Source organism: Oncorhynchus keta, chromosome 6 (assembly GCF_023373465.1).
Source record: "Oncorhynchus keta strain PuntledgeMale-10-30-2019 chromosome 6, Oket_V2, whole genome shotgun sequence".
Classification (NCBI taxonomy): Eukaryota; Metazoa; Chordata; class Actinopteri; order Salmoniformes; family Salmonidae; genus Oncorhynchus; species Oncorhynchus keta.
In genome coordinates, this window is record NC_068426.1 from 14,423,385 (window position 1) to 14,448,048 (window position 24,664).

General features: G+C 46.8%; 2 protein-coding genes, 3 long non-coding RNA genes and 1 other non-coding gene across 16 annotated transcripts in view; 3 read left to right on the plus strand and 3 right to left on the minus strand.

Moving 5' to 3' along the window:
- Positions 1-464, plus strand: part of LOC127930720 (uncharacterized) — a 1,749-nt gene extending 1,285 nt beyond the window's left edge. Inside the window, exons 2-3 of one of the 2 annotated variants that reach the window (XR_008139042.1) lie at positions 1-275; positions 320-464. The exon at positions 1-275 is cut by the window's left edge and continues 253 nt beyond it. This is a non-coding gene — a long non-coding RNA (uncharacterized LOC127930720). The other variant, XR_008139041.1, reaches the window with a different exon arrangement.
- brd8a (bromodomain containing 8a) overlaps positions 1-15,135 on the minus strand; it is a 20,367-nt gene extending 5,232 nt beyond the window's left edge. Inside the window, exons 1-19 of one of the 6 annotated variants that reach the window (XM_035771769.2) lie at positions 14,882-15,134; positions 14,131-14,350; positions 13,826-13,895; positions 11,873-11,922; positions 11,549-11,671; positions 11,163-11,243; positions 10,831-10,895; positions 10,287-10,429; positions 9,881-10,072; positions 9,655-9,742; positions 9,157-9,300; positions 8,698-8,831; positions 5,728-6,190; positions 5,542-5,579; positions 5,154-5,410; positions 4,967-5,059; positions 4,785-4,853; positions 3,170-3,452; positions 479-523 (exon numbers count right to left, since the gene is read on the minus strand). In XM_035771769.2, coding sequence (XP_035627662.1) covers positions 479-523; positions 3,170-3,452; positions 4,785-4,853; positions 4,967-5,059; positions 5,154-5,410; positions 5,542-5,579; positions 5,728-6,190; positions 8,698-8,831; positions 9,157-9,300; positions 9,655-9,742; positions 9,881-10,072; positions 10,287-10,429; positions 10,831-10,895; positions 11,163-11,243; positions 11,549-11,671; positions 11,873-11,922; positions 13,826-13,895; positions 14,131-14,350; positions 14,882-14,900 — 2,577 coding nt within the window. In that variant the 5' untranslated portion in view covers positions 14,901-15,134. Of the gene's footprint in view, positions 1-478; positions 524-3,169; positions 3,453-4,784; positions 4,854-4,966; positions 5,060-5,153; positions 5,411-5,541; positions 5,580-5,727; positions 6,191-8,697; positions 8,832-9,156; positions 9,301-9,654; positions 9,743-9,880; positions 10,073-10,286; positions 10,430-10,830; positions 10,896-11,162; positions 11,244-11,548; positions 11,672-11,872; positions 11,923-13,825; positions 13,896-14,130; positions 14,351-14,762; positions 14,782-14,881 lie in introns of those variants that run through there. The other 5 variants (XM_035771771.2, XM_052520814.1, XM_035771772.2 and 2 more) reach the window with 5 other exon arrangements.
- Positions 3,495-4,363, minus strand: LOC127930721 (uncharacterized). 3 transcript variants are annotated; one of them, XR_008139043.1, is made up of 3 exons: positions 4,101-4,363; positions 3,903-3,986; positions 3,495-3,752 (listed from the first exon to the last, which is right to left on the minus strand). It is a non-coding gene; the product is annotated as an uncharacterized LOC127930721 (long non-coding RNA). The 3 variants fall into 3 exon arrangements; XR_008139045.1 differs by having other exon boundaries at positions 3,711-3,782; XR_008139044.1 differs by having other exon boundaries at positions 3,741-3,812.
- A 16-nt stretch (positions 15,136-15,151) lies between the features above and the next one.
- On the plus strand, positions 15,152-15,224 carry trnaa-agc (transfer RNA alanine (anticodon AGC)). Its single transcript has one exon. It is a non-coding gene; the product is annotated as a tRNA-Ala (tRNA).
- A 792-nt stretch (positions 15,225-16,016) lies between these two features.
- On the plus strand, positions 16,017-24,662 carry kif20a (kinesin family member 20A). 3 transcript variants are annotated; one of them, XM_035771775.2, is made up of 17 exons: positions 16,017-16,172; positions 17,287-17,483; positions 19,351-19,476; positions 19,579-19,698; positions 19,801-19,939; positions 20,070-20,245; positions 20,339-20,438; positions 20,623-20,835; positions 20,952-21,138; positions 21,988-22,131; positions 22,236-22,404; positions 22,501-22,647; positions 22,730-22,972; positions 23,085-23,316; positions 23,424-23,515; positions 23,619-23,756; positions 23,937-24,662. In XM_035771775.2, exons 2-17 carry the CDS (start codon positions 17,301-17,303, stop codon positions 24,273-24,275), a joined length of 2,748 nt encoding a protein of 915 aa, XP_035627668.1. In that variant the 5' UTR covers positions 16,017-16,172; positions 17,287-17,300; the 3' UTR covers positions 24,276-24,662. The 3 variants fall into 3 exon arrangements, with proteins under 3 accessions (XP_035627668.1, XP_035627667.1, XP_035627669.1); XM_035771774.2 differs by having other exon boundaries at positions 16,019-16,172; positions 17,260-17,483; XM_035771776.2 differs by having other exon boundaries at positions 16,020-16,172; positions 17,274-17,483.
- Positions 21,155-21,787, minus strand: LOC127930722 (uncharacterized). Its single transcript, XR_008139046.1, has 3 exons — positions 21,673-21,787; positions 21,485-21,625; positions 21,155-21,345 (listed from the first exon to the last, which is right to left on the minus strand). It is a non-coding gene; the product is annotated as an uncharacterized LOC127930722 (long non-coding RNA).
- Positions 24,663-24,664: the final 2 nt, after the last annotated feature.

Genomic DNA, 24,664 nt, shown 5'->3' on the forward strand with positions numbered 1-24,664 from the left:
TAGTCTGACAGGTCATAAACTGCAGAATGTGAATACCCCAGCTGTAGTCTGACAGGTCATAAACTGCAGAATGTGAATACCCCAGCTGTAGTCTGACAGGTCATAAACTGCAGAATGTGAATACCCCAGCTGTAGTCTGACAGGTCATAAACTGCAGAATGTGAATACCCCAGCTGTAGTCTGACAGGTCATAAACTGCAGAATGTGAATACCCCAGCTGTAGTCTGACAGGTCATAAACTGCAGAATGTGAATACCCCAGCTGTAGTCTGACAGGTCATAAGCTGCAGAATGTGAATACCCCAGCTGTAGTCTGACAGGTCATAAACTGCAGAATGTGAATACCCCAGCTGTAGTCTGACAGGTCATAAACTGCAGAATGTGAATACCCCAGCTGTAGTCTGACAGGTCATAAGCTGCAGAATGTGAATACCCCAGCTGTAGTCTGACAGGTCATAAACTGCAGACCGGGTACTTACAAAGAGAGAGAGAAGGAAGGCAGGAGAGGCCATGGGGACACTGTCCTGTGAGAGGACAAAGGATACAGTCAGAAAGAGGGATCAAAAGACACACCCACACAGAAAACAAGGAAAGAAGAGGAGCAGTGGAGCACCCATCCCGACAACAGAGAACTACATACACCCACATAAAAAGATACAGACCCATCCAAAAGAGGGTATAAAATAAATGCACACCACCACTCATGGACACTATAAATACTGTATACAATATAACCCCGTGGGCAAACATAGAGCAGCAGGTACAGGACCCATCTCACAGGAGTGGTTCAAGAACTGAGGCAACTTCTTTTCTTAAAACAGGTGGGAAACCAATTCCTCACTTGGATTATGAAGAGATTGTTGGAGCCATTTTTTGTGGTTAACCAAATCTAAACATCCCAGTGACAATATGTACCATGTGACCAAATATGACATTTTGTAGCATAGCAAAATTAAAATACAATAAAAATTAGATCTGTCCTGCTAAATCGAAAATAGATTGTCTCCCTAAACCATGACCTTCTTTCCTGCTTTCTACCAGCCAGAGCTAGAGAAACTGGAGAGGAACACAAGGTTGGAGTGTTGCCATGGCTGTCTTCACATACATTATATAACAAGCTGAGGTACACACACAAAATACACGCGCACACAAACCCACACAAATACACAAAAAGCCAACAGACACAAAGGCTGTGAAAGGATGGACAAGAAAGTGTGTGTGCGTGTGTCAGATATGCATCAGATTGAGAGTTGAGAGAAATTTAACTGCGTGGACTCACAGTGACCTTTGTCTCACGTTGTTCCTAAACTCAGCAAAAAAAGAAACATCCTCTCACTGTCAACTCCGTTTATTTTCAGCAAACTTAACATGTGTAAATATTTGTATGAACATAAGATTCAACAACTGAGACATAAACTGAACAAGTGCCACAGACATGTGACTAACAGAAATGGAATAATGTGTCCCTGAACAAAGGGGGGGTCAAAATCAAAGTAACAGTCAGTATCTGGTGTGGCCACCAGCTGCATTAAGTACTGCAGTGCATCTCCTCCTCATGGACTGCACCAGATTTGCCAGTTCTTGCTGTGAGATGTTACCCCACTCTTCCACCATGGCATCTGCAAGTTCCCGGACATTTCTGGGGGGAATGGCCCTAGACCTCACCCTCCGATCCAACAGGTCCCAGACGTGCTCAATGGGATTGAGATCCGGGCTCTTCGCTGGCCATGGCAGAACAGATATTCCTGTCTTGCAGGAAATCACGCACAGAACGAGCAGTATGGCTGGTGGCATTGTCATGCTGGAGGGTAATGTCAGGATGAGCTTGCAGGAAGGGTACCACATGAGGGAGGAGGATGTCTTCCCTGTAACACACAGCATTGAGATTGCCTGCAATGACAACAAGCTCAGTCCAATGATGCTGTGACACATCGCCTCAGACCATGACGGACCCTCCATCGCCCCAGACCATGACCTCCAAATCGATCCCGCTCCAGAGTACAGGCCGACAAAACGGCAACTCGTCAGTGCCTTACAACAGGCCTACAAGCCCTCAGTCCAGCCTCTCTCAGCCTATTGTGGACAGTCTGAGCATTGATGGAGGGATTGTGCGTTCCTGGTGTAACTCAGGCCGTTGTTGTTGCCATCCTGTACCTGTCCCGCAGGTGTGATGTTTGGATGTACCGATCCTGTGCAGATGTTGTTACACGTGGTCTGCCACTGCGAGGATGATCAGAGTCCATCCTGTCTCCCTGTAGCGCTGTCTTAGGCGTCTCACAGTACGGACATTGCAATTTTATTGCCCTGGCCAGATTGCAGTCCTCATGCCTCCTTGCAGCATGCCTAAGGCATGTTCACACAGATGAGCAGGGACCCTGGGCATCTTTCTTTTGGTGTTTTTCAGAATCAGTAGAAAGGGCTCTTTAGTGTCCTAAGTTTTCCTAACTGTGACCTTAATTGCCTACCGTCTGTAAGCTGTTAGTGTCTTAACGAGCATTCCACAGGTGCATGTTCATTAATTGTTTATGGTTCATTGAACAAGCATGGACAACAGTGTTTAAACCCTTTACAATGAAGATCTGTGAAGTTATTTGGATTTCTACGAATTATCTTTGAAAGACAGGGTCCTGAAAAAGGGACGTTTCTTTTTTTGCTGAGTTTATATATGCACAGGTATGGGAGCAGTGCATGCGTTTCAACTATTTTGTGTCATTGTCTGTGAAGCAATTCAACAGTATTACCAGACATACATCTGAGGGAGTCGGGTTCCTATCTACTATCATGAGTTTAACACCATCCAAGCCCATGAAGCCAACCGACCGTATGGTCTCCATCCATGACAACTCATAGTGGATAATAGTGAAGGATATCAATGGGGAAATGGATAAAATGAAGAGTGAAGCACAGGTCATGTATTAAGAAAACACTATGGCTGACTTACATGTGCCCCATATAAAATCTAGGACACTGTGTTTTGTTGCCTGCCAATGGTAAGAGACTTGTGCCATTTCCTTTCCTCTGAGGTTAAACAGACCCCTAATCTGGCTCTCCTTGCATCCCCAAATCCTCACCTTCCTTTCCTCTCCTGGACTCTCCATTCTCCCCCCACTCTCTCCTCTCATTCTTATCTATAGACCCACTACCCCGTGCCGTCCCAATGAGCAGAACACCTTGTCCGAGGGGTCCTGCTTGCGGGTGCTCTCCCGGCCCCTCAGGCTCTTGGCGCTGACGCCAGACTCGGATGTCTGCATGATGAGCTGTGTGGCCAGGAACTGCTGGATCTGCTCCAGGACGTCCCTCTGCATCTCCAGGGCCATGTGGAACACGTCGTGGTCACAGCTGTTGTACATCACCGCGTTCTGGAACATCAGCATGATGTCCCGCTGGAACTCTGCCGTGGTGCGGATCAGACCGGTCTCAATGCTCTTCTTAATGGTGGACAGGTCCATGGGCCTGGGGTGGAGGAGAGAGAGGGGCGGAGGAGAGAGAGGGGCGGAGGAGAGAGAGGTGCGGAGAAGAGAGGAGCGTGGTCAGGTTGTCCGACAGATAGACTGAATGGGAAGGCCAAGCCAGCAAAGAAAGCACCTGTTCCCTGTGTCATCGGTCCGTGTTTACCTGTTCCCTGTGTCAGCGGTCAGTGTTTACCTGTTCCCCGTGTCAGTGGTCAGTGTTTACCTGTTCCCTGTGGTCAGTGTTTACCTGTTCCCTGTGGTCAGTGTTTACCTGTTCCCTGTGTCAGTGGTCAGTGTTTACCTGTTCCCTGTGTCAGTGGTCAGTGTTTACCTGTTCCCTGTGTCAGTGGTCAGTGTTTACCTGTTCCCTGTGCCAGCGGTCAGTGTTTACCTGTTCCCTATGTCAGTAGTCAGTGTTTACCTGTTCCCTGTGTCAGTAGTCAGTGTTTACCTGTTCCCTGTGTCAGTGGTCAGTGTTTACCTGTTCCCCGTGTCAGTGGTCAGTGTTTACCTGTTCCCTGTGGTCAGTGTTTACCTGTTCCCTGTGGTCAGTGTTTACCTGTTCCCTGTGTCAGTGGTCAGTGTTTACCTGTTCCCTGTGTCAGCGGTCAGTGTTTACCTGTTCCCTGTGTCAGTGGTCAGTGTTTACCTGTTCCCTGTGTCAGTGGTCAGTGTTTACCTGTTCCCTGTGTCAGTGGTCAGTGTTTACCTGTTCCCTGTGCCAGCGGTCAGTGTTTACCTGTTCCCTATGTCAGTGGTCAGTGTTTACCTGTTCCCTGTGTCAGTGGTCAGTGTTTACCTGTTCCCTGTGTCAGTGGTCAGTGTTTACCCGTTCCCTGTGTCAGCGGTCAGTGTTTACCTGTTCCTCCTGTGTCAGTGGTCAGTGTTTACCTGTTCACTGTATCAGTGGTCAGTGTTTACCTGTTCCCTATGTCAGTGGTCAGTGTTTACCTGTTCCCTGTATCAGTGGTCAGTGTTTACCTGTTCCCTGTATCAGTGGTCAGTGTTTACCTGTTCCCTGTGTCAGCGGTCAGTGTTTACCTGTTCCCTGTGTCAGTGGTCAGTGTTTACCTGTTCCCTGTGTCAGTGGTCAGTGTTTACCTGTTCCCTGTATCAGTGGTCAGTGTTTACCTGTTCCGTGTCAGTGGTCAGTGTTTACCTGTTACCTGTATCAGTGGGTCAGTGTTTACCTGTTCCCTGTATCAGTGGTCAGTGTTTACCTGTTCCCTGTGTCAGTGGTCAGTGTTTACCTGTTCCCTGTGTCAGTGGTCAGTGTTTACCTGTTCCCTGTGTCAGTGGTCAGTGTTTACCTGTTCCCTATGTCAGTGCTTACCTGTGAACAATACTGTGGTACCCCGGGGCAATGTCATCAGTCACAGGCTGCAGGAATACATTAGCATACCTGCATCAGGAACACAGCAAATATATCACTTTCAAAAGCTGAAATGAGAGGCCTGGAGCATGGTGCAGGCAGGATCCTGTTATAGCCCGGGGTTCCATGAGTGAGATTCTTACCTATGATTGGCAGCTGCACGCCATACCAGCATGATGGCTTTTTTCCAGATCTTCTGAGCCTGTCTGGCCTCCTGGTCCTCACTGCACATTGAACTGAATAGACAGAGAAAAAGAGAGAGGGAGTTTTGACCAGATATAGACATGCTTGGTGGTGTGTGTGTGTGTGTGTGGTGTGTGTGTGACTCACAACTGGGAGGAGGCAGGGCTGCTGGGGATAGAGTCTGCAGTGGTGTGGAGCTGCAGAGAGGAGGAGGCTGTGTGCAGACTGTAACCGTCCTCACTCTCACTGGCTGGGGGTTCCAGCTCGGTCTCCCCCTCTGCCTCCGACAGGTAGGCCTCTGCTCCGTCCCCCTCCTCATCCCCCCCATCCCCATCCAGGCCCTCTTTAGTCTCTGAGGCACTCCCCTCCTCTCCGTCGCTCACCCCCTCTTCCTCCTTCACGTCCTACACAGGTTCAGAGAGAGAGGGCGAGAGAGTGAGTTGGATATATCTACAGTGGATTTCAGGTTCTAACACAAGGACAACAGGTATCAGCAGCACAAGCCTGTTCTCTCCTCAGTGAGGGCGAGGTGTACCTTGGAATGTCTTCTTGTCATGGGGCCATCCTCGGAGTCTGAGGGAGAAAGAGAAAGTGAAAAGAGAAACAGGAAGTGATGATGAGAACAGATGGCAAACGTGTTTACTCAAGAGCTTGTGCCCAAGGCAGGTGTCTGGGCCTCTGTGTATGACTGTCAGTCTGATGTGCCAGGGCTATGAGTGACCTGCATATGGGTTGTCAGCTCCTTGCTGCGTCCACTCTTCACTCTCACACCTGATGGTGGCGTGGGGAGAGACTGGGCTTCCCTCCCCATCGGCCCCGCCCATGGCCCCAGGCTGCAGACGAGCCCCAATAGCCTGGCTGTGCTCCAGCATCATAGACGAGCAGGAGGAGGAAGAGGAGGAGGAGGGAGGAAGGCCGCTGATGCCCAGGGGGTGTGGGTACCCTGATGGACAGTTGTCCTGGCTGTCACATGCAGAGGTCCCACCCCGTAACTGCATGACCTCCCTCTTCATCTCCAGACTGCCAGCGAGGGAGGAGAGGTGTGAGGCCCCAGAACGGTCACACTCAGGGGACTTGAAGGGCCCTGGCTCCCAATGGCCAGACAGGGCATGGCCTGTCTCCTCACACAGGGACAGAGCAGCCTCCACTGCAGCCGCATCCAAAGCCTCAGTATTCTCATCACCCTGTAGGATGACAGGTCACAGTTTGTCACTGTAAAGACACCTCAGGAAAACCTATTAAATGTACTGCTATTAAGGAGAGGAGGCTGATATCACTATGGCTTTATAGGCAGAACAGTTGAGTATCATTCCGTTGCTGTGTTCGAATACTCATACTAACCGCACAAACCCTACTATTTGTGACGTAAATGGAGTATTTAGTATGCTTATTGGTCATAATTTGGATATAGTTAGAATGCCAAAAGTTCCCGGATGTCATTCTACATTTGCCAAAATGCGAAGTATACAAGCAGTGGACACATTTCACTATTAATGCAATTCTTCCCAAAATGGGCGTGGCTTCACAACGTTTTCAGATTGGAAGACAATGGCAGAAAATATGCAGCCCAAGTCCGATGAGAGCGGATACAAATTCAATGCTTTAACTAATTATGACAAATGTTAAGAAAATGTTGAGCAATGTAATAAAGTAATGACTTTTCAGCTAAGTTATGCTACAAGTTGTGTTGGCTAACAGTTTGTTGGCTACGCTATCCTTTACGCACCACATAGCATATCATTTCAGGTACCAGTATGTTAGCTAGATACCTAAAGTTAGTTAGCACTCAACACTCCGAGAGGGAAACGCTCGGATCAACCCTACTCCTCGGCCAGAACCTCCAGTGTGCACTCAACACTCTGAGAGGGAAACGCTCGGAATTTACGAACGGACAAGCTGACAATGCTCGGAATTTACGAGTGCCCAGAATGCACTCTGACACTCCAGATTGAATTTACTAACACACCCGAAGTCGTAAAATGTCTAGCTAGTAATTTGTTATGCTAACAAGCTGTCAAAAGATTGCATAGCAACAGCATCAACTCCCGGTAGACAGACTTAGCGCTAATATGCTCAACTGAAAGCATACCGTTCGTTTACAGTATACTAAAATTAACTAATAGTATATAGTAGGTTCTATATACCCATTAAGTATGTACAGTCATGGTCAAAAGTTTTGAGAATGACACAAATATTAATTTCCAAAAAGTTTGCTGCTTCAGTGTCTTTAGATATTTTGTCAGATGTTACTATGGAATACTGAAGTATAATTACAAGCATTTCATACGTGTCAAAGGCTTTTATTGACAATTACATGACCTCTGAAATCCGCCCTGGCATGCTGTCAATTATCTTCTGGGCCACATCCTGACTGATGGCAGACCATTCTTGCATAATCAATGCTTGGAGTTTGTCAGAATATGTGAGCTTTTGTTTGTCCACCCGCCTCTTGAGGATTGACCACAAGTTCTCAATGGGATTAAGGTCTGGGGAGTTTCCTGGCCTTTGACCCAAAATATCTATGTTTTGTTCCCCGAGCCACTCACTTTTGCCTTATGGCAAGGTGCTCCATCACGCTGGAAAAGGCATTGTTCGTCACCAAACTGTTCCTGGATGGTTGAGAGAAGTTGCTCTCAGAGGATGTGTTGGTACCATTCTTTATTCATGGCTGTGTTCTTAGGCAAAATTGTGAGTGAGCCCACTCCGTGGGCTGAGAAGCAACCCCACACATGAATGGTCTCAGGATGCTTTACTGTTGGCATGACACAGGACTGATGGTAGCGTTCACCTTGTCTTCTCCGGACAAACTTTACCCCAGTCCTCAGCAGTCCAATCCCTGTACTTTTTGCAGAATATCAGTCTATCGCTGATGTTTTTCCTGGAGAGAAGTGGCTTCTTTGCTGCCCTTCTTGACACCAGGCCATCCTCCAAAAGTCTTTGCCTCACTGTGTGTGCAGATGCACTCACATCTGCCTGCTGCCATTCCTGAGCAAGCTCTGTACTGGTGGTGCCCCGATCCCACAGCTGAATCAACTTAAGGAGACGGTCCTGGCGCTTGCTGGACTTTCTTTGGCACCCTGAAGCCTTCTTCACAACAATTGAACCGCTATCCTTGATGTTCTTGATGATCCGATAAATGGTTGATTTAGGTACAATCTTACTGGCAGCAATATCCTTGCCTGTGAAGCCCTTTTTGTGCCAAAGCAATGATGACGGCACATGTTTCCTTGCAGGTAACCATGTTTGACAGAGGAAGAACAATAATTCCAAGCACCAAACTCCTTTTGAAGCTTCCAGTCTGTTAATTAGAACTCAATCAGCATAACAGAGTGATCTCCAGCCTTGTTCTCGTCAACACTCACACCTGTGTTAACGAGAGTATCACTGACATGATGTCAGCTGGTCCTTTTGTGGCAGGGCTGAAATGCAGTGGAAATGTTTTGGGGGGGATTCAGTTCATTTGCATGGCAAAGAGAGACTTTGCAATTAATTGCAATTCATCTGATCATTCTTCATAACATTCTTGAGTATATGCAAATTACCATGATACCAACTGAGGCAGCAGACTTTGTGAAAATTCATATTTGTGTCATTCTCAAAACTTTTGGCCACGACTTTAGTATACAGTATGTTAGAATGGGTATTCGAACACATCTCATGTTTTTAGGTGTGTGAGGCGTAGAAGGAGCACCTTGTCCTCGATGATGGCAATGATGTCCCCCACTGTCTCCAGGTCCAATTCTTCTGCCATGTAGGACACTGTCACTAGGTCTTCTTCTGTCCCATCCCCTGGGCCAGGCAGGGAGGCCCCCACCTCATTCCCTCCTGTACACACACACACACACACACACACACACACACGGATTACTAACAGCCTTACATGATTCAAATCCAATCTCTGGGTAAAGACAACAGACTGAGGACATAATCATGGGGATGTGCTTCATGTTGGAGGAGATGAGATGGACTGACAAGTCATGTACAGGAGTCTGATGTTCAGGTGACAGACTGATCACACACTTATGGCCACAATCTGATGACAGACACAGAGGAGATGCTTGGTGTTGACGAAAGAATGAAGAGGATGGATGGGCAGTGATTGTACAGTATAGAAGCAGAGAGAGGGAGGCAGGTAGGGAAAGGGAGAGACCTGTGTGTAGTGAGGCGGGGGAGTCCATAGTGGGGGGTGCAGCAGTGAGAAGGACACTGGAGGAGTCTGTGCTGCTGGCCAAGGAGTCCAGCGGAGTTGAGAACTGAGGCCCAGCCTCCAGCAGACGAGAAAGTGTAGGGGCACCTAACGCACACGGACACACACACACACACACACACGGACACACACACGGACACACACAGAGCGTGCAGAGAGCAGGCAGAGCCTTGATCTAATCAAAATGCAACGCTAAGCAATACTCCATTTTAACTATTAGATGAGGAAAACGTTTGTTGACTTGATTGAACTAATTTATGCGGTAAAAATGCTGTGATTAGTTAAAATTGCGAGCTCTTTTTTGTATCGTGGTGATCAGACAGTTTTAAGCAGAAATTGTGTGGTAATTGGTCAAATTTAATATGTGGGCAATTGTTGATATTGCTAAAAAAGTTGTGATCGCAAAATTCTGGAGGGACTGATAAGTGTGAGTGTGTGTACCTGTTGCTAGACTGCCAGGAAGAACAGAGCCTGTGAGCTGTAGATCATGTGCTATTGTCATATTACCAGGCAGGTCACCATCTCCAACCTATAAGACAAACACAGCACTCTGTAGCTGCAAGAGGATTCATCTGACGGTGTGTCTGAGATGTTCAAATGGCTATGGGTAGTTACATTTTATGAAAGTGAACAATCTCTATGGAATACTATTTCCTCTCAGACATACCAGTCTGGGGCTTGTGGGTAGGAGACTGCCTTTCTTCAGTAGCTCAGAGAGGAGAGGGGATGGTGGCGGCGTGGCTTTCTGGCCCAAGAGCTTCTTTTGTGGGGATTCATCCAGAAGAGTGCCCAGGCCTGACTCTGCACCACCCAGCCCACAGGCCTCAGTCAGGGGCATGAACCCTACTACTCCTGGTGCCTACAGAGGAGGGGAGAAAATGAAGTTGGGAAAAGGGAACAGGGGGAGAATAACATGCAAAGGAGGGGCAGGCAGGCCGAGGAAAAGGCATTCTGTGTAGCACGTTCCACCACATCTAATTGATATCAAATCAAGAATGTTTCTACTGAACTCCAATCATCTCTCTACCTGCCCCTGCCCCTGCCCCGTTCCCCTGTAGCTGACAGGGACTCACAGTCACTGAGGTGCTGGGGTCCTCGGGTGTGCTCTGGGGTGTGTCCCCTTGGCAGAACTCGAGGCTTGGCGAGCCGCACCCCAGGGGAGAGCGCACGGTCACACTGGGCACTCTTTTAGGGGTGTTCTTCACCGCCTGTCTGGCTGGAAGGGGGGTGGGGCGGCGGGGTGAGACTGTTCTTAGTTTGACCAATCACACTACAATTGATCTACTATTCACTTTGACCACCTTTGTGGCTGTGTACACATCTATCTCAGCCTTCGATATACTTTCTGATAGAGCTCCTCATCCAAACCCCTTGGCATGATGTTTTTTGGTTTCAACATCCCCTGTGGGTTTATTGAATCATTGAAGAAACATAACTACATCTTCATCAACCTGTATACTATCTGGCATATTGTGTTTTACAACGTTTGGAGTGAGACATATACAAAGGGGTGCCCATGGAGCAATAGCAGAAAATACGGTTATATTTACTGAGTCGATTAAGAAAAGCTACAGGCAAAAGCAGCTGGTGGTGTGCATGAAGTGGGTTATCTGTTACCTAGATAGGCTGTGTCTGTGACCTTCCTTTTCACGTCTGCCTCGTCCTGTTCCTGTTTCTTCTTCCTGACAGGCACAGAAAGTCACGTTTCTCAGAAAAATGCAAATATACATGTAAATCACAGGTGGCTAGTGGCACCTTAATTGAGGAGGACAGGCTCATAGTAATGGCTGGAACGGAATTCATGGAATGGTATCAAACACCTTGTTTCCGTGTGGTTGATACCATTCCATCCACTCCATTACAGCCATTATTATGAGCCCTCAGAAGCCTCCTGTAATGTAAATAGATAAAGAAATAGTAACAGAGGCAGACAGATAAAAGGGTCATACTGCACAATCTCTCCCCATAGATCCTCTAGCTTGGAGTCCAGGTGCCCGGCTTGGATCAGCTCTGCCTCGGTCTTCAGCTTCCTGTGAATGCAGCAGGTCAACAACTGACATCAGAGTTGGGTCAATCAAGTAGCAGAAAAAAAATCTACTGAAGGCCATTATAGTCTCTTGAATAGATTGTCCCTCTATCAGAGATTGCACACAGGGAAAGTGGGATACCTAGTCCGCTGCCTTAATTCGACATCCACGTCTTTGGTGCCCGGGGAACAGTGGATTAACTGCCTTGCTCAGGGGCAGAACGACAGGTTTTTACCTTGTCAGCTCGGGGATTCGATCCAGCCCAACGCTCTAACCACTAGGCTACCTACCTGCCACAATCTGTGTACCTGTGCTTCTCCTGTGTGTCTTTGATCAGTCTCTTCAGTTCATCAATCCTCTCTGCCGTGAGCCTGCGGACGATCACATCCTCCACCGTCTCCACCACCTCACCTTTCTCACCACGTTTCCGTCTGGGGAGAGATACCGTGCCATAAACATAAGCCATCCAGACAAGATCATGTTATCCATAATCCAATGCCTCCCCCTTCGCACTAACATACTACCCATGTTCTCCAACCCCCCTCTGATCATAGGAAATGCAACAGCAGAACCATCACAAATCCAGCCACACACAGAAAAAGACAGAAAATAACAGTGACTGCTGTGCTCACTTTGGAGTCTCTGTTGTCTCCAGGAGCTCTGAGTACTGGGAGGCACAGTGCTAGAAGAAAAATAGAGAGATAGGAAGAGAGAAGATAAGCCAATTATTTCCTTTATTTCAACAGGCTGCATATACAGTGGGGCAAAAAAGTATTTAGTCAGCTACCAATTGTGCAACTTCTCCCACTTAAAAATACGAGAGAGGCCTGTAATTTTCATCATAGGTACACTTCAACTATGACAGACAAAATGAGAAACAAAATTCCAGAAAATCACAATGTAGGATTTTTAATGAATTTATTTGCAAATTATGGTGGAAAATAAGTATTTGGTCACCTACAAACAAGCAAGATTTCTGGCTCTCACAGACCTGTAACTTCTTCTTTAAGAGGCTCCTCTGTCCTCCACTCGTTACCTGTATTAATGGCACCTGTTTGAACTTGTTATCAGTATAAAAAGACACCTGTCCACAACCTCAAACAGTCACACTCCAAACTCCACTATGGCCAAGACCAAAGAGCTGTCAAAGGACACCAGAAACAAAATTGTAGACCTGCACCAGGCTGGGAAGACTGAATCTGCAATAGGTAAGCAGCTTGGTTTGAAGAAATCAACTGTGGGAGCAATTATTAGGAAATGGAAGACATACAAGACCACTGATAATCTCCCTCGATCTGGGGCTCCATGCAAGATCTCACCCCGTGGGGTCAAAATGATCACAAGAACGGTGAGCAAAAATCCCAGAACCACACAGGGAGACCTAGTGAATGACCTGCAGAGAGCTGGGACCAAAGTAACAAAGCCTACCATCAGTAACACACTACGCCGCCAGGGACTCAAATCCTGCAGTGCCAGACATGTCCCCCTGCTTAAGCCAGTACATGTCCAGGCCCGTCTGAAGTTTGCTAGAGAGCATTTGGATGATCCAGAAGAAGATTGGGAGTATGTCATATGGTCGGATGAAACCAAAATATAACATTTTGGTAAAAACTCAACTCGTCATGTTTGGAGGACAAAGAATGCTGAGTTGCATCCAAAGAACACCATACCTACTGTGAAGCATGGGCGTGGAAACATCGTGCTTTGGGGCTGTTTTTCTGCAAAGGGACCAGGACGACTGATCCGTGTAAAGGAAAGAATGAATGGGGCCATGTATCGTGAGATTTTGAGTGAAAACCTCCTTCCATCAGCAAGGGCATTGAAGATGAAACGTGGCTGGGTCTTTCAGCATGACAATGTTCCCGAACACACCGCCTGGGAAACGAAGGAGTGGCTTCGTAAGAAGCATTTTAAGGTCCTGGAGTGGCCTAGCCAGTCTCCAGATCTCAACCCCATAGAAAATCTTTGGAGGGAGTTGAAAGTCTGTGTTGCCCAGCAACAGCCCCAAAACATCACTGCTCTAGAGGTCATCTGCATGGAGGAATGAGCCAAAATACCAGCAACAGTGTGTGAAAACCTTGTGAAGACTTACAGAAAACTTTTGTCATTGCCAACAAAGGATATATAACAAAGTATTGAGATAAACTTTTGTTATTGATCAAATACTTACTTTCCACCATAATTTGCAAATAAATTCATTCAAAATCCTACAATGTGATTTTCTGGATTTCTTTTTCTCATTTTGTCTGTCATAGTTGAAGTGTAGCTATGATGAAAATTACAGGCCTCTCATCTTTTTAAGTGGGAGAACTTGCACAATTGGTGGCTGACTAAATACTTTTTTGCCCCACTGTATGTACTCAGTTTATTGACAGGCCAGGGCAGTGGAAGAGAACACTGATGACAAACAAACAGTGCTAGGGAAAGTAGAGTTAATGCAAAGGACCCATGCCACCTCTCTCACACAATCAACCCCTGTCCATAAGGTTAGTGATTCATCATGGGCACCAAATGCAAATCTTTTTCAGATGCTATCATCAGGTTCTTGATTGTTCATGGTGTTCATTTATTGGAGCATATCCTACCTTTTGTGAGAACCAATCAGGGGGTCGTCCCGACTCTGCAAATGGTTTGATGGCTCGACTGACAGACACCCTGTGGGTATGGATAGATATCCTATTATTGCATAATCACAATTCCTATTCAACTGACCAATTCTATTCCAAAATCTTTTCTCACATTATGAATTGTGTGACAGATGGACGAATGCATGTTTCCATTACTGGAAGTCTTTACTCAGTGAAAGTTGGTGGCTGGCTAAGATTCGACTGGTCTGTCCAAAAACATAGGAACAGTAACATGATGTAGGCCTAAACGTGTGCTGCTGTACCAGTTCTGGTCCCCACTCTTCATGACAGAGGTAGCCAAGCACAGCTTCTCCCTCACCGACCACGGCTCCTTTGCCCCCATGGAGAGCAACTTGTGTTCTGCAGATAAGGAGTGGAGGGGAAGTACGGGTATGGACAGAGACAGTACAGGACATGTAATATTCAAAAAATACAATTTCTGGTAATCACATCCTATTTTACAGGTCAGGATGTCCCAGGATCCTGCAAAACAAAACCCATTGGTGTCAACTAGGTACAACTATTATGAAATAAACTTTCAGATAAATAGCTGAGGCGGTTAGGCCACACTGAATACCAAGCAAAGCCATGTATGGAGGAGGGGTGAAAATAAATGTTGCGCTTCCTAAAGCTAGCTACCATCTTGAGAGCTGTTACAAAATGCCCTACGAATGTTTCAAAAGTAACGAAGCACTCATCTCAACACCTTTCTAATCAGACATACGGAAGGATGAACTTCCGCACAAGCACCTACTAGCAATATTTTGCTAGTGACTTAGAATAGCTAGCTAGCGAGCTTCTGCTAACTGGTCAGCTAACGTTGTCTAGCGAGAAGGGAAGAGTGAGCCATTCATTCAAAGCTCATGCCAGCATGGGTAGGCTATTAAGAATTCACCGATTTGCAATGCCGTGTAACGTTACATCATCCACAAGACTATAGTGCAAACGACTCATGAACATCTGGTTGCCATGCATTAAAAATAATATAATTTGACAACAGGCTCGTTTACTCACTTCCAACCCCGCTCGCCATCTTCTTGTTATACAGCAGATACTGTACTCACTCCACCCACCCACTAGGTCTACAGTAAACCAAGTTAGATCATTCAGATTAAAAAAAGAGAAAATATGTATTTTGCGTGGCTGCCGCTGTGTAGAACTATAATTATATGTACATTGTCTGAGCTATTTCATGTTTTCTTAGCATTATATGTACAGCACTGCAGAGCGACGAGTCAGATAGGTACACGGTTAAATTGTCCCGAGGACTGTAAATGACATATCGGGGGATTAGCTCAAATGGTAGAGCGCTCGCTTAGCATGCGAGAGGTAGCGGGATCGATGCCCGCATCCTCCAACTGTTTTGTAAATTTACAAAAAGCTACTTGAATTATAAAAAGATATTGTATTGATGAAACACCATTTGGATTTATTTTAATTGCTCTCTGTATGTTGAAAGCCAGTTTGTTGAGAAATGTGATTTGTTTTTCATGAGTGTGCTTTATTTTTCTTTGTATTATTATTTTCAGGTGTATTTCCTGTGTTATTTGTTGTGTAATTGTAAAATGCAGAAATCCCTTGCAAAAGAAACCTGGTCTCAATGGAACGCCCTATTACAAAAAACAAAACAAGTATTCTACCAAAAGGTCGGGAGTCAGGACATTTACGGCAGTGTGCTTATTCTTTGCCAACAGGGATGCTGCCTGCCTGGTTCACGTTTTCTGCTCAAACCTGAATCGCTACTATTGTGGCAGAAATGGGATAATCCCCCATAGACGTATAGGGCTAGTTTCCCGGACCCCGAACAGACTAAACTACAGATAACAGATTAGTTCTATAATTGTTGACTAAACAAAATGTAAACCTCATCCTGGACTGGAACCGGATAATGTTTAATCCAGGGCTAGGTAGGGTCCATGCAATGGCATTTTGCTAGATGACAGTATTAGAACATTTGTAGATATAAAATAACACATACGTAACTAGCTAAAACATTCAAATGAGCAAATAAACACGTTCTAAATTCGCATTCATCGAGTAATTTGTCTGTAGCTACGAGCTTCCTATTGGTCGATGTCTGTGCGGCGTCTGTGTAACCTTTATCCTGTGATTGGTTGTGCACGTGAAGCGCGATGTTTGAATTGGTTGAGTCAGTGGACGCCTTGAGGGAAGTGTCTATGCACAAAACAAGGGGCATCGTCAGGTAGCATTTCATGGCCAGATAGAGCAAGTTGTTTCTGTTTAAAAGGGTCGTTTTTTGGGGGGGGGGTTGCATTTACGAAGATAACTCACCGCTACTGACGAGGTAATTAGATTTACTTTAGAATTAGAGCATTCACTTGATGAAACTAACGTTACCTGAAGCGAAATACCTTTGCTAGATAAATGGCGAACGTTAGCCAGTTAAGTTATCTTGTTTTTGCTAACGTTAATCAGCGCTTGCTAGGTAACGTTAGTGCATTTGAGATTATTATTGTACGATGAAAAGCGCATTACAAATATTTTATTTTGCAAATTACATTCAACACATTTGAATTAAAAAACGATTTGCTAGGTAACTGTTAGTTACCGGGGCAGTTTAACGAAACAAAGCAGTCAGTCTGTTTGCGTGTACCTGCCAATCACCAGGCCAGCCAATGGATTGCTTTATGTTGGTTCAAAAGTGTTGGCCACGTTTTCAACACTGCAGCAGCAGCCCTGTAGCTAATGTATTCAGATGTCTAAAAATAACAGTAATGACCATTTTAATTTGGGATTGAGGCATGGAAGTGTCTCAATCTAATACGTGAGGTGGGACTTTTGACTTTAAACCACTTTTAGATCTGAAAACCAAACTGGGCTAGTTAACCCTCTAGAATAAACACCAGTCTTTTGCAGACCAGCAAACTTTGGCCCCTCGAGTCATCCAAGGTTCCCGTACCTACATTTAACAAGATACACGGGACTATGTTTTTAACTCCGTTAGTAGAGCATAACGCGCCAGGGTTGTGGGTTAGATTCCCATGGGGGACTAGTACGAAAAAATTCTTACAATGTATGCAATCATTACTGTAAGTTTTTAAATTACTAAAATGTCAAATACATATGAAAGATGTCAAAAAGGAGGACCAAGGCACTCTGCATATAATGAATTCAAATGGCTTTATTTGTATGGCATGTTCAATGTTTCCTTTGAAAATGCCTTATGAAAAATGCCATTTTAATTACATTAAGTGCCTTGGTCCTCCTTTCTTTTTGATGACAAATTTACCCCTTTTACCAAAGAGCTCCTTCTGTCTACCAAAACCTACTACTGTGTCCCTTAGCAGCGCTTCCCTTCCTCCCTTTTCTACATATGTTATTTTAGTAAACCTGGAAAACGTGTTGATGTAGATTTCACTCACTCTTGACAGTTCTGTGATCCCAGAATCTCAATTCAGTCACCCAAAAGGTTATGGCGTTGTCTATGGCATCTCCGTGTGGAGTCCTGTCTGACGAGGAGGAGGGGGGCATGGCTGTGTTTGAATCCACGGCAGCTGACATCGGCGGCCTGGTAGGACAACGACTGAACGAAGTGACTCTGCCTGAGATCTCCATCATCTCCCCTGGACTAGAACCTCGGCCATCCATCAGAGAGGTGAGGCCTTAGCTCTGACAGAGCTCGTAACACTCTGCACTCGAGACGCATATTTAAGGTTCCTTTATTACAGGCCTACCAGTACTTGTTTATCAGTGAATGTAATATTAATAGGATAATTATCATTGTTTTTAGTTTACTGCGGAGCCCCCTAGTACCACTGTACATACCTTAGATACCTCCTTTGTCCCACCTCCCGCACATGCAGTGACTTCACCCAGTATAACCAGCGTGTCCAGAGATGCAACCTCTCTTATCACTCAGTGCCTGGGCTTACCTCCACTGTAACCGCACCCCAGCATACATTATGCCCTGAATCTATTCTATCATCCCCAGAAATCTGATCCTTTTATTCTCTGTCCCCAACACACATTTTCCGTCAAGATAGAACTGCCAAAGTGGGAGGAGTTGCAATCTATTGCAGAGAGAGCTTGCAAAGTTCTGTCATACTTTCCAGGTCTATGCCCAAACAGTTCGAGCTTCTAATTTGAAAAATGTATCTCTCCAGAAATAAGTCTCACTGTTGCTGCCTGTTATAGACCCCCCCCCCCCCTTCAGCTCCCAGCTGTGTCCTAGACACCATATATGAATTGATTGCCACCCATTTATCGTCAGAGTTCGTTCTGTTAGGTGAATTAAACTGGGATATGCTTAACACCCCAGCAGTCCTACAATCTAAACTAGATGCCCTCAATCTCACACAAATTATCAAGGAACCCACCAGGTACAACCCTAAATTCGTAAACATGGTCACCCTCATAGATATTATCCTGACCAACTTGCCCTCCAAATATACCTCTGCTGTTTTCAATAAGGATCTCAGCGATCACTGCCTCATTGCCTGCATCCGTAATGGGTCCGCGGTCAAACGCTCCCTAATACAGTTCTGCGAGCAGGCCTTTCTAATTGACCTGGCCCAGGTATCCTGGAAGGATATTGACCTCATCCCGTCAGTCGAGGATGCCTGGTCGTTCTTTAAAAGTAATTTCCTCACCATCTTAAATAAGCATGCCCCTTTCAAAAAATGTAGAACTAAGTACAGATATAGCCCTTGGTTCACTCCAGACCTGACTGCCCTTGACCAGCACAAAATCATCCTGTTGCAATAGCATCGAATAGTCCCCACGATATGCAACTGTTCAGGGAAGTCAGGAAAGCAAAGGTTAGCTTTTTCAAACAGAAATGTGCATCCTGTAGCTCTAACTCCAAAAAGTTTTGGGACACTCAAGTCCATGGAGAACAAGAGCACCTCCTCCCAGCTGCCCACTGCACTGAGGCTAGTCACCACCGATAAATCCATGATGATTGAACATTTCAATAAGCATTTTTCTCTAGGCTGGCTATGCTTTGCTCCTGGCTACCCCAACCCCGGCCAACAGCCCCCCACCCGTACAAATCAGCTGGGCTAGGCAATCTGGACCCTCTATTTCTAAAATTATCCGCCTCCATTGTTGCAACCCCTATTACCAGTCTGTTCAACCTCTTTCGTTTCGTCCGAGATCCCTAAAGATTGGAAAGCTGCCGCGGTCATCCCCCCTCTAGACCCAAACTGTTACAGACCTATGTCCATCCTGCCCTGCCTTTCTAAAGTCACAAGTGCTTTATTCTGGTCAGATGTTACACAAGCTGTTTGCTTAGGGACTACTCCCTCTAACTGACCTATCAATCCTGTATGACATATTTTGCTTGTCATTTGTTCATTCATAAACATTTTGCGCCAAAACACCGATTTCCATTGGAACTTTAAGTGTGTAGCGGATTTACACAGGGGGATCAGTGATAGGCCTATAGTGATAGGCCTAAATGTTCAACAATGCTGTTCATCACAGAACTGTACTATCACCACTTTCTTTCCTCCAATATTCAGAAAGCATTGGCAAAGCCTGGGGTGATCAGACAAGGCAGCGGTGGTGAGGGGAACACTGACAAAGTGAAGGTGTTTCTGCGTATCCGCCCACTGACTGAGGGAGAGAAGGAAAGGGGAGAGGAACAGGTACAATCTGCACTCTAAATTATATTATCGTCCCATGCTATTCTCCATGTCAACTTTGAAGTACTTGTGAGACGGGTGTTATTTCCCCTCTTCTCATTTCAGGGCTGTGTGTGTGTGCAAAACGAAGAGAGCCTGATGCTCAAAGCCCCCAAAGACTCCCAGAACATGAAGAGTGCAGAGAGGGGAGTCACCCAGAGCATGCACAAGTTCAGCTTCTCACAGGTAAACAGTTTCACCTTCACACAAGACCTGAGAGAAGACTACTATGACACGTACTACATTATAATATATACAGATCGGATGTCTTTTCATATGTACCTCTAGATCTTTGGTCCAGAGACCAAACAGCAGGACTTCTTCGAGAGCACCATGAAGGAGATGGTGAGAGACGTGCTTCGTGGAGAGAGTCGGCTCCTCTACACATATGGTGTCACCAACTCTGGCAAGACCTACACCATTCAGGGTGAGATGGTATTGGTCGTCACCAAGTAACTACAGAAAGCTAGACATTTCCACTATCTTGGTTTAGCTGTTTGTTAAATATACAGTGGAGATAGGTACCACAAATTACTGACGCGACCTTTCCCCTGTAGGAGTGGGTCGTGAGGCGGGCCTCCTGCCCCGGGCCTTGGTGTCTTTGTTCAGGAAGTTGCAGGGCCGTCTCTACGGGGCCATGGACCTCAAGCCTGTCCTCCACCAGGAGGTACGCCAGCTGGATGCCGGTGAGGTCCGGGCTGAGGAGATTCGCAGAGACGCTCTACTCAAAGAGGTGAGGGAAACAGGAGCACAAATCACTCTGGAATCATTTGTCAACTAAGTCACATGATGCCACGTTCCTCTCCCTGTGTCTTCTCTATCACAGGAGGATGACATGACTTCTCGGATGCGAGGCGGCACTTATACCTGGGACAGCGGCATCGGTGGACACTCCATAACCAGCCACATCGTCACCCAGCTAGAGGGTGAGGGCATTCAGACTGTAACATGACTCTGCTCTCTGACGCCTGGTGGGCCCTGAAGCCAAGTCTAGAGTTATATCTATACATTATTTACACAGCTGCTTTATTATATAGGCATTGGTAGTATGTAGAGTATAATCCTGGAGGTTGCGTGGTCACTGCTCATCACGCACTTGTCTCCCAGCAGACTCTGACAGTGTATGTCTGGAGCCAGACAGCCTGTCTCACAGCGGAGGGGAGGAGCTGGAGGAGGGGGTTCAGTTCTCTGTGTGGGTGTCCTTCTATGAGATCTACAATGAGTTCCTGTACGACCTGCTTGAGGCTCCGCCCAGCCTGCAGCCTAAGAAGAGGGCCATCCTGCGGCTGAGTGATGACAAGCAGGGGAACCCTTACGTCAAGGGTAAAAAGCATTCACTAAGAAAACATGCTTGTAGATAATATCTAATATGTAGATAGTCTTAATGTTTTTCATTGTAGTTTATTCACATTACTGACCTTTGCTTTTGTGTTGTGCAGATCTCACCTGGGTGCAGGTCCGCAGTGCAGAGGAGGCTTGGAGAGTGCTCAGGGCTGGCCGGAGGAACCAGAGCTTTGCCAGCACTCACCTCAACCACAACTCCAGCCGCAGCCACAGCATCTTCTCCACCCGGATCCTGCACGTCCACCCAAAAGCTAACCAGGGCCAGGCCACACGCGTCAGCGAGTACGTCCCATCCAGGCTTCTCATTCTCCAACCCACTGTCTTATCCTGAGTGTTCTGATCTGACGTTGTTGTTGGTGGTAGTAGTGATTCTGTCCCACTAGGCTGTCTGTGACCTAGCATTAGTATAATAGTGACTCTGTCCCACTAGGCTGTCTGTGACCTAGCATTAGTATAATAGTGACTCTGTCCCACTAGGCTGTCTGTGACCTAGCATTAGTATAATAGTGGCTCTGTCCCACTAGGCTGTCTGTGACCTAGCATTAGTATAATAGTGGCTCTGTCCCACTAGGCTGTCTGTGACCTAGCATTAGTATAATAGTGACTGTCCCACTAGGCTGTCTGTGACCTAGCATTAGTATAATAGTGACTCTGTCCCACTAGGCTGTCTGTGACCTAGCATTAGTATAATAGTGACTCTGTCCCACTAGGCTGTCTGTGACCTAGCATTAGTATAATAGTGACTCTGTCCCACTAGGCTGTCTGTGACCTAGCATTAGTATAATAGTGATTCTGTCCCACTAGGCTGTCTGTGACCTAGCATTAGTATAATAGTGACTCTGTCCCACTAGGCTGTCTGTGACCTAGCATTAGTATAATAGTGACTCTGTCCCACTAGGCTGTCTGTGACCTAGCATTAGTATAATAGTGATTCTGTCCCACTAGGCTGTCTGTGACCTAGCATTAGTATAATAGTGATTCTGTCCCACTAGGCTGTCTGTGACCTAGCATTAGTATAATAGTGATTCTGTCCCACTAGGCTGTCTGTGACCTAGCATTAATATAAGTGATTCTGTCCCACTAGGCTGTCTGTGACCTAGCATTAGTATAATAGTGATTCTGTCCCACTAGGCTGTCTGTCTGTGACCTGGCTGGCTCAGAGCGTTGTAAGGACCAGCGCAACGAGGAGAGGATGAAGGAGGCCAACAATATCAACACCTCCCTCCACACCCTGGGCCGCTGTATCGCTGCTCTGAGGCACAACCAGACCAACAAGTAGGCCACACACACCTAAAACAAGAGGAATTCATCACATGCTGGTAAATGAAGTGTATCCCAGCATTGTGCTGTCCAGATGACACGTTCTCCTGTCCCTACAGGTCGCGACCCCCTCAGGTGGTGCCGTTCAGAGACAGTAAACTGACACGGGTTCTCCAGGGCTTCTTCTGCGGCCGCGGGCGCTCCAGCATGGTGGTCAACATCAACCCCTGTGCCTCCACCTACGACGAGACCCTACAGGCCCTCAAGTTCTCTGCCATCGCCACACAGGTACAAACAGCTCTCACCTTGCCGTTAATAATACAGCCTTGGTTTCAGAGAAATATTCAGTGGTTGTGACCTCTTGTTGTCCGTCTCCTCTCTCAGCTGGTCCATGGGCCGTCCACTAAAACCCGAGTGGCCTACATCCTGTCCCTGCTGCGGGAGCCCCCGTCTCATGCCAATGACAGCACTCTGATTGAGGAAGACGAGGACAGCGATGAAGATGGGGACATTACCATGTTTGATTCAGATGTATGTCCTACGTCCCACTGAATGAAATGTCAACTTGTGTGTGTTGGACCTCGGTGACTGACTGGGTCTGTGTTGTGTTCAGGCTCTGCTGCGGGCCATCGAGGTACTGAAGAGGGAGGTGCAGAGGCAGCGGGAAGAGAAGGAGGTGCTGGAGGCCACCGTCAGAGAGCAGGTGTTCTCTGAGATGATGGAGGTCATCTCTGGCATGGAGAAGGACTTCAGCCAGACCCTGGAGACAGAGAAGGCTCTGATGGAGGAGAGGTTTGAGGACAAGATCAACAACCTGCAGAAAAGCCTCAAGAGATACTACAACGAGGAAATAGAGGTGAGGGATAGGGCAGTCTGTAGATTAAGTTAGTGTCTTTTTCAGTGGGTTTAGAATAGAGTTTTCTATGCTACAGATGGTTGATTCCTTTCCACCTTCCCTCCCATCCTAGGAGCGTGATGAACAGATTGAGGCACTGACTGCAGCCCTGGAGAAAAAGGGAGGTGTGTCCCTAGCAGAGCCAGCCCCACTCCCCCTCTTCCCACCCCTAGCCCTGGGAGGAGAGGCTGAGGGCCCCACACCCCGTCGCTCCCAGCGCCTGGCCTCCACAACCACAGGAGAGCTGAGCAGAGTGAGGGCTGAGCTGGACCAGTGTCGTGCCGAGCTGCTGGAGAAAACACAAGGTAAGAGGAGAGGGAGGACCAGGACAATCGGGAGTGTGGGAACGAGGGAAGTCTAGATGATTGATTGGCAAATGACATGGGTCTTTATAACTGTAACTCTCTTCCAGAACTGAGGCGTGTCCAGGGGCAGCTCACACCACCAGAGCACTCCGACGCCCTGACCAACGCTGCTGACCGCAAGCTGGGGGAGGGCCAGAGGGTCGGTACTCCAGCCAGGGGCGTAGTCTCCTCACATTACCCCCATACCTTTTTGTATTAAACACTATAACCATTGCTGGGATTTTAACATGTTTGTGCTGCAGAACCTGCGTCAGTTGCGTCTGGACCTGCAGAGGCTGGGTCTGAACCTACAGTCTGGAGAGAGGGCATGCTGCCGTAACACTGGTGGGGAGAGGCTGCGCCATGCGCTCACCACTGCAGACCACACACTGGCAAAACAGGTACACCTCTATAGAATTCAATAGGACTTCATTCCTAGGCAAGGGAGGGGAATACTTTGTTCTTAGTGATCATAGGCAGAGGAGGGCTGCTCCAAGTTGGTGTTTCTGTCACTTTGAAAAAGCATGTAGACTTTGTAGGCTCCCTGTCCACCCCTCACCCTGTCCACTCCTCTCCCTCAGGACCAGACCCTGGTAGAGCTACAGAACGGCCTGCTGCTGGTCAAGGCCGACCTGAGGAGGAAGGCGGAGACCCTGGCCCAGATGGGTCAGATGCCCCCCTGTGGCTCTGCCTCTGCTACTCCCGGCTCCTGTCAGAAGAGGGGCTGTGGGGCAGCAGGCAACGCTGAGAACCAGCCCCCAGAGAAACGACACTTCTTCCGCTCCCTTTTCCCACAACACACCCCGTCACGAAACGGACAACCTCAAACCACACCCTACTCACGGATCCTTCGCTCCCGCCAACAGTCCCCTCCCCCAAGTCCTGGCCCCTCTGGCAGGTACAGGGTGACCAAGTGCTGACTTTATCCTCTACTGCTATGCAAACCAACTGTAAATCTGTACTATTTTGCAATTGCTTTAAATTACTTTATTTCAAGTGTTACTACAGTACCTGCACTGCTAAGCTGTCTTCCTTAGGAATGCAAAAGTTGTTTGTAGTGGACTCTGGTATACCGGAGTATTAATTAAACACAATGCTACAAGGTTCTGGTTGAATGAGGACTGATGCACATATTACCTCCTGCTAAAGTGCTTTAAGAATTGTTACTATTAGACATTATTTACATTGCATTCTCTAATGTAAAGGTTTTGCTTTCAATGTTTGTCCAGTCTTTCGATATACTTTGGTGCAACAGTAAAATTTATAATAAAATCTTGTAATTTTTTTAATGAATTTATTCTAAGTAACA

Excerpts from the sequence above, each read along its gene's own strand:
- kif20a (XM_035771775.2), top strand. The coding sequence starts at position 17,301 with ATGGCGTTGTCTATGGCATCTCCGTGTGGAGTCCTGTCTGACGAGGAG. Across the intron at positions 20,246-20,338 it reads GAGACGCTCTACTCAAAGAG|GAGGATGACATGACTTCTCG; the intron begins GTGAGGGAAACA and ends TCTCTATCACAG. Across the intron at positions 22,132-22,235 it reads AGGCACAACCAGACCAACAA|GTCGCGACCCCCTCAGGTGG; the intron begins GTAGGCCACACA and ends CTGTCCCTACAG.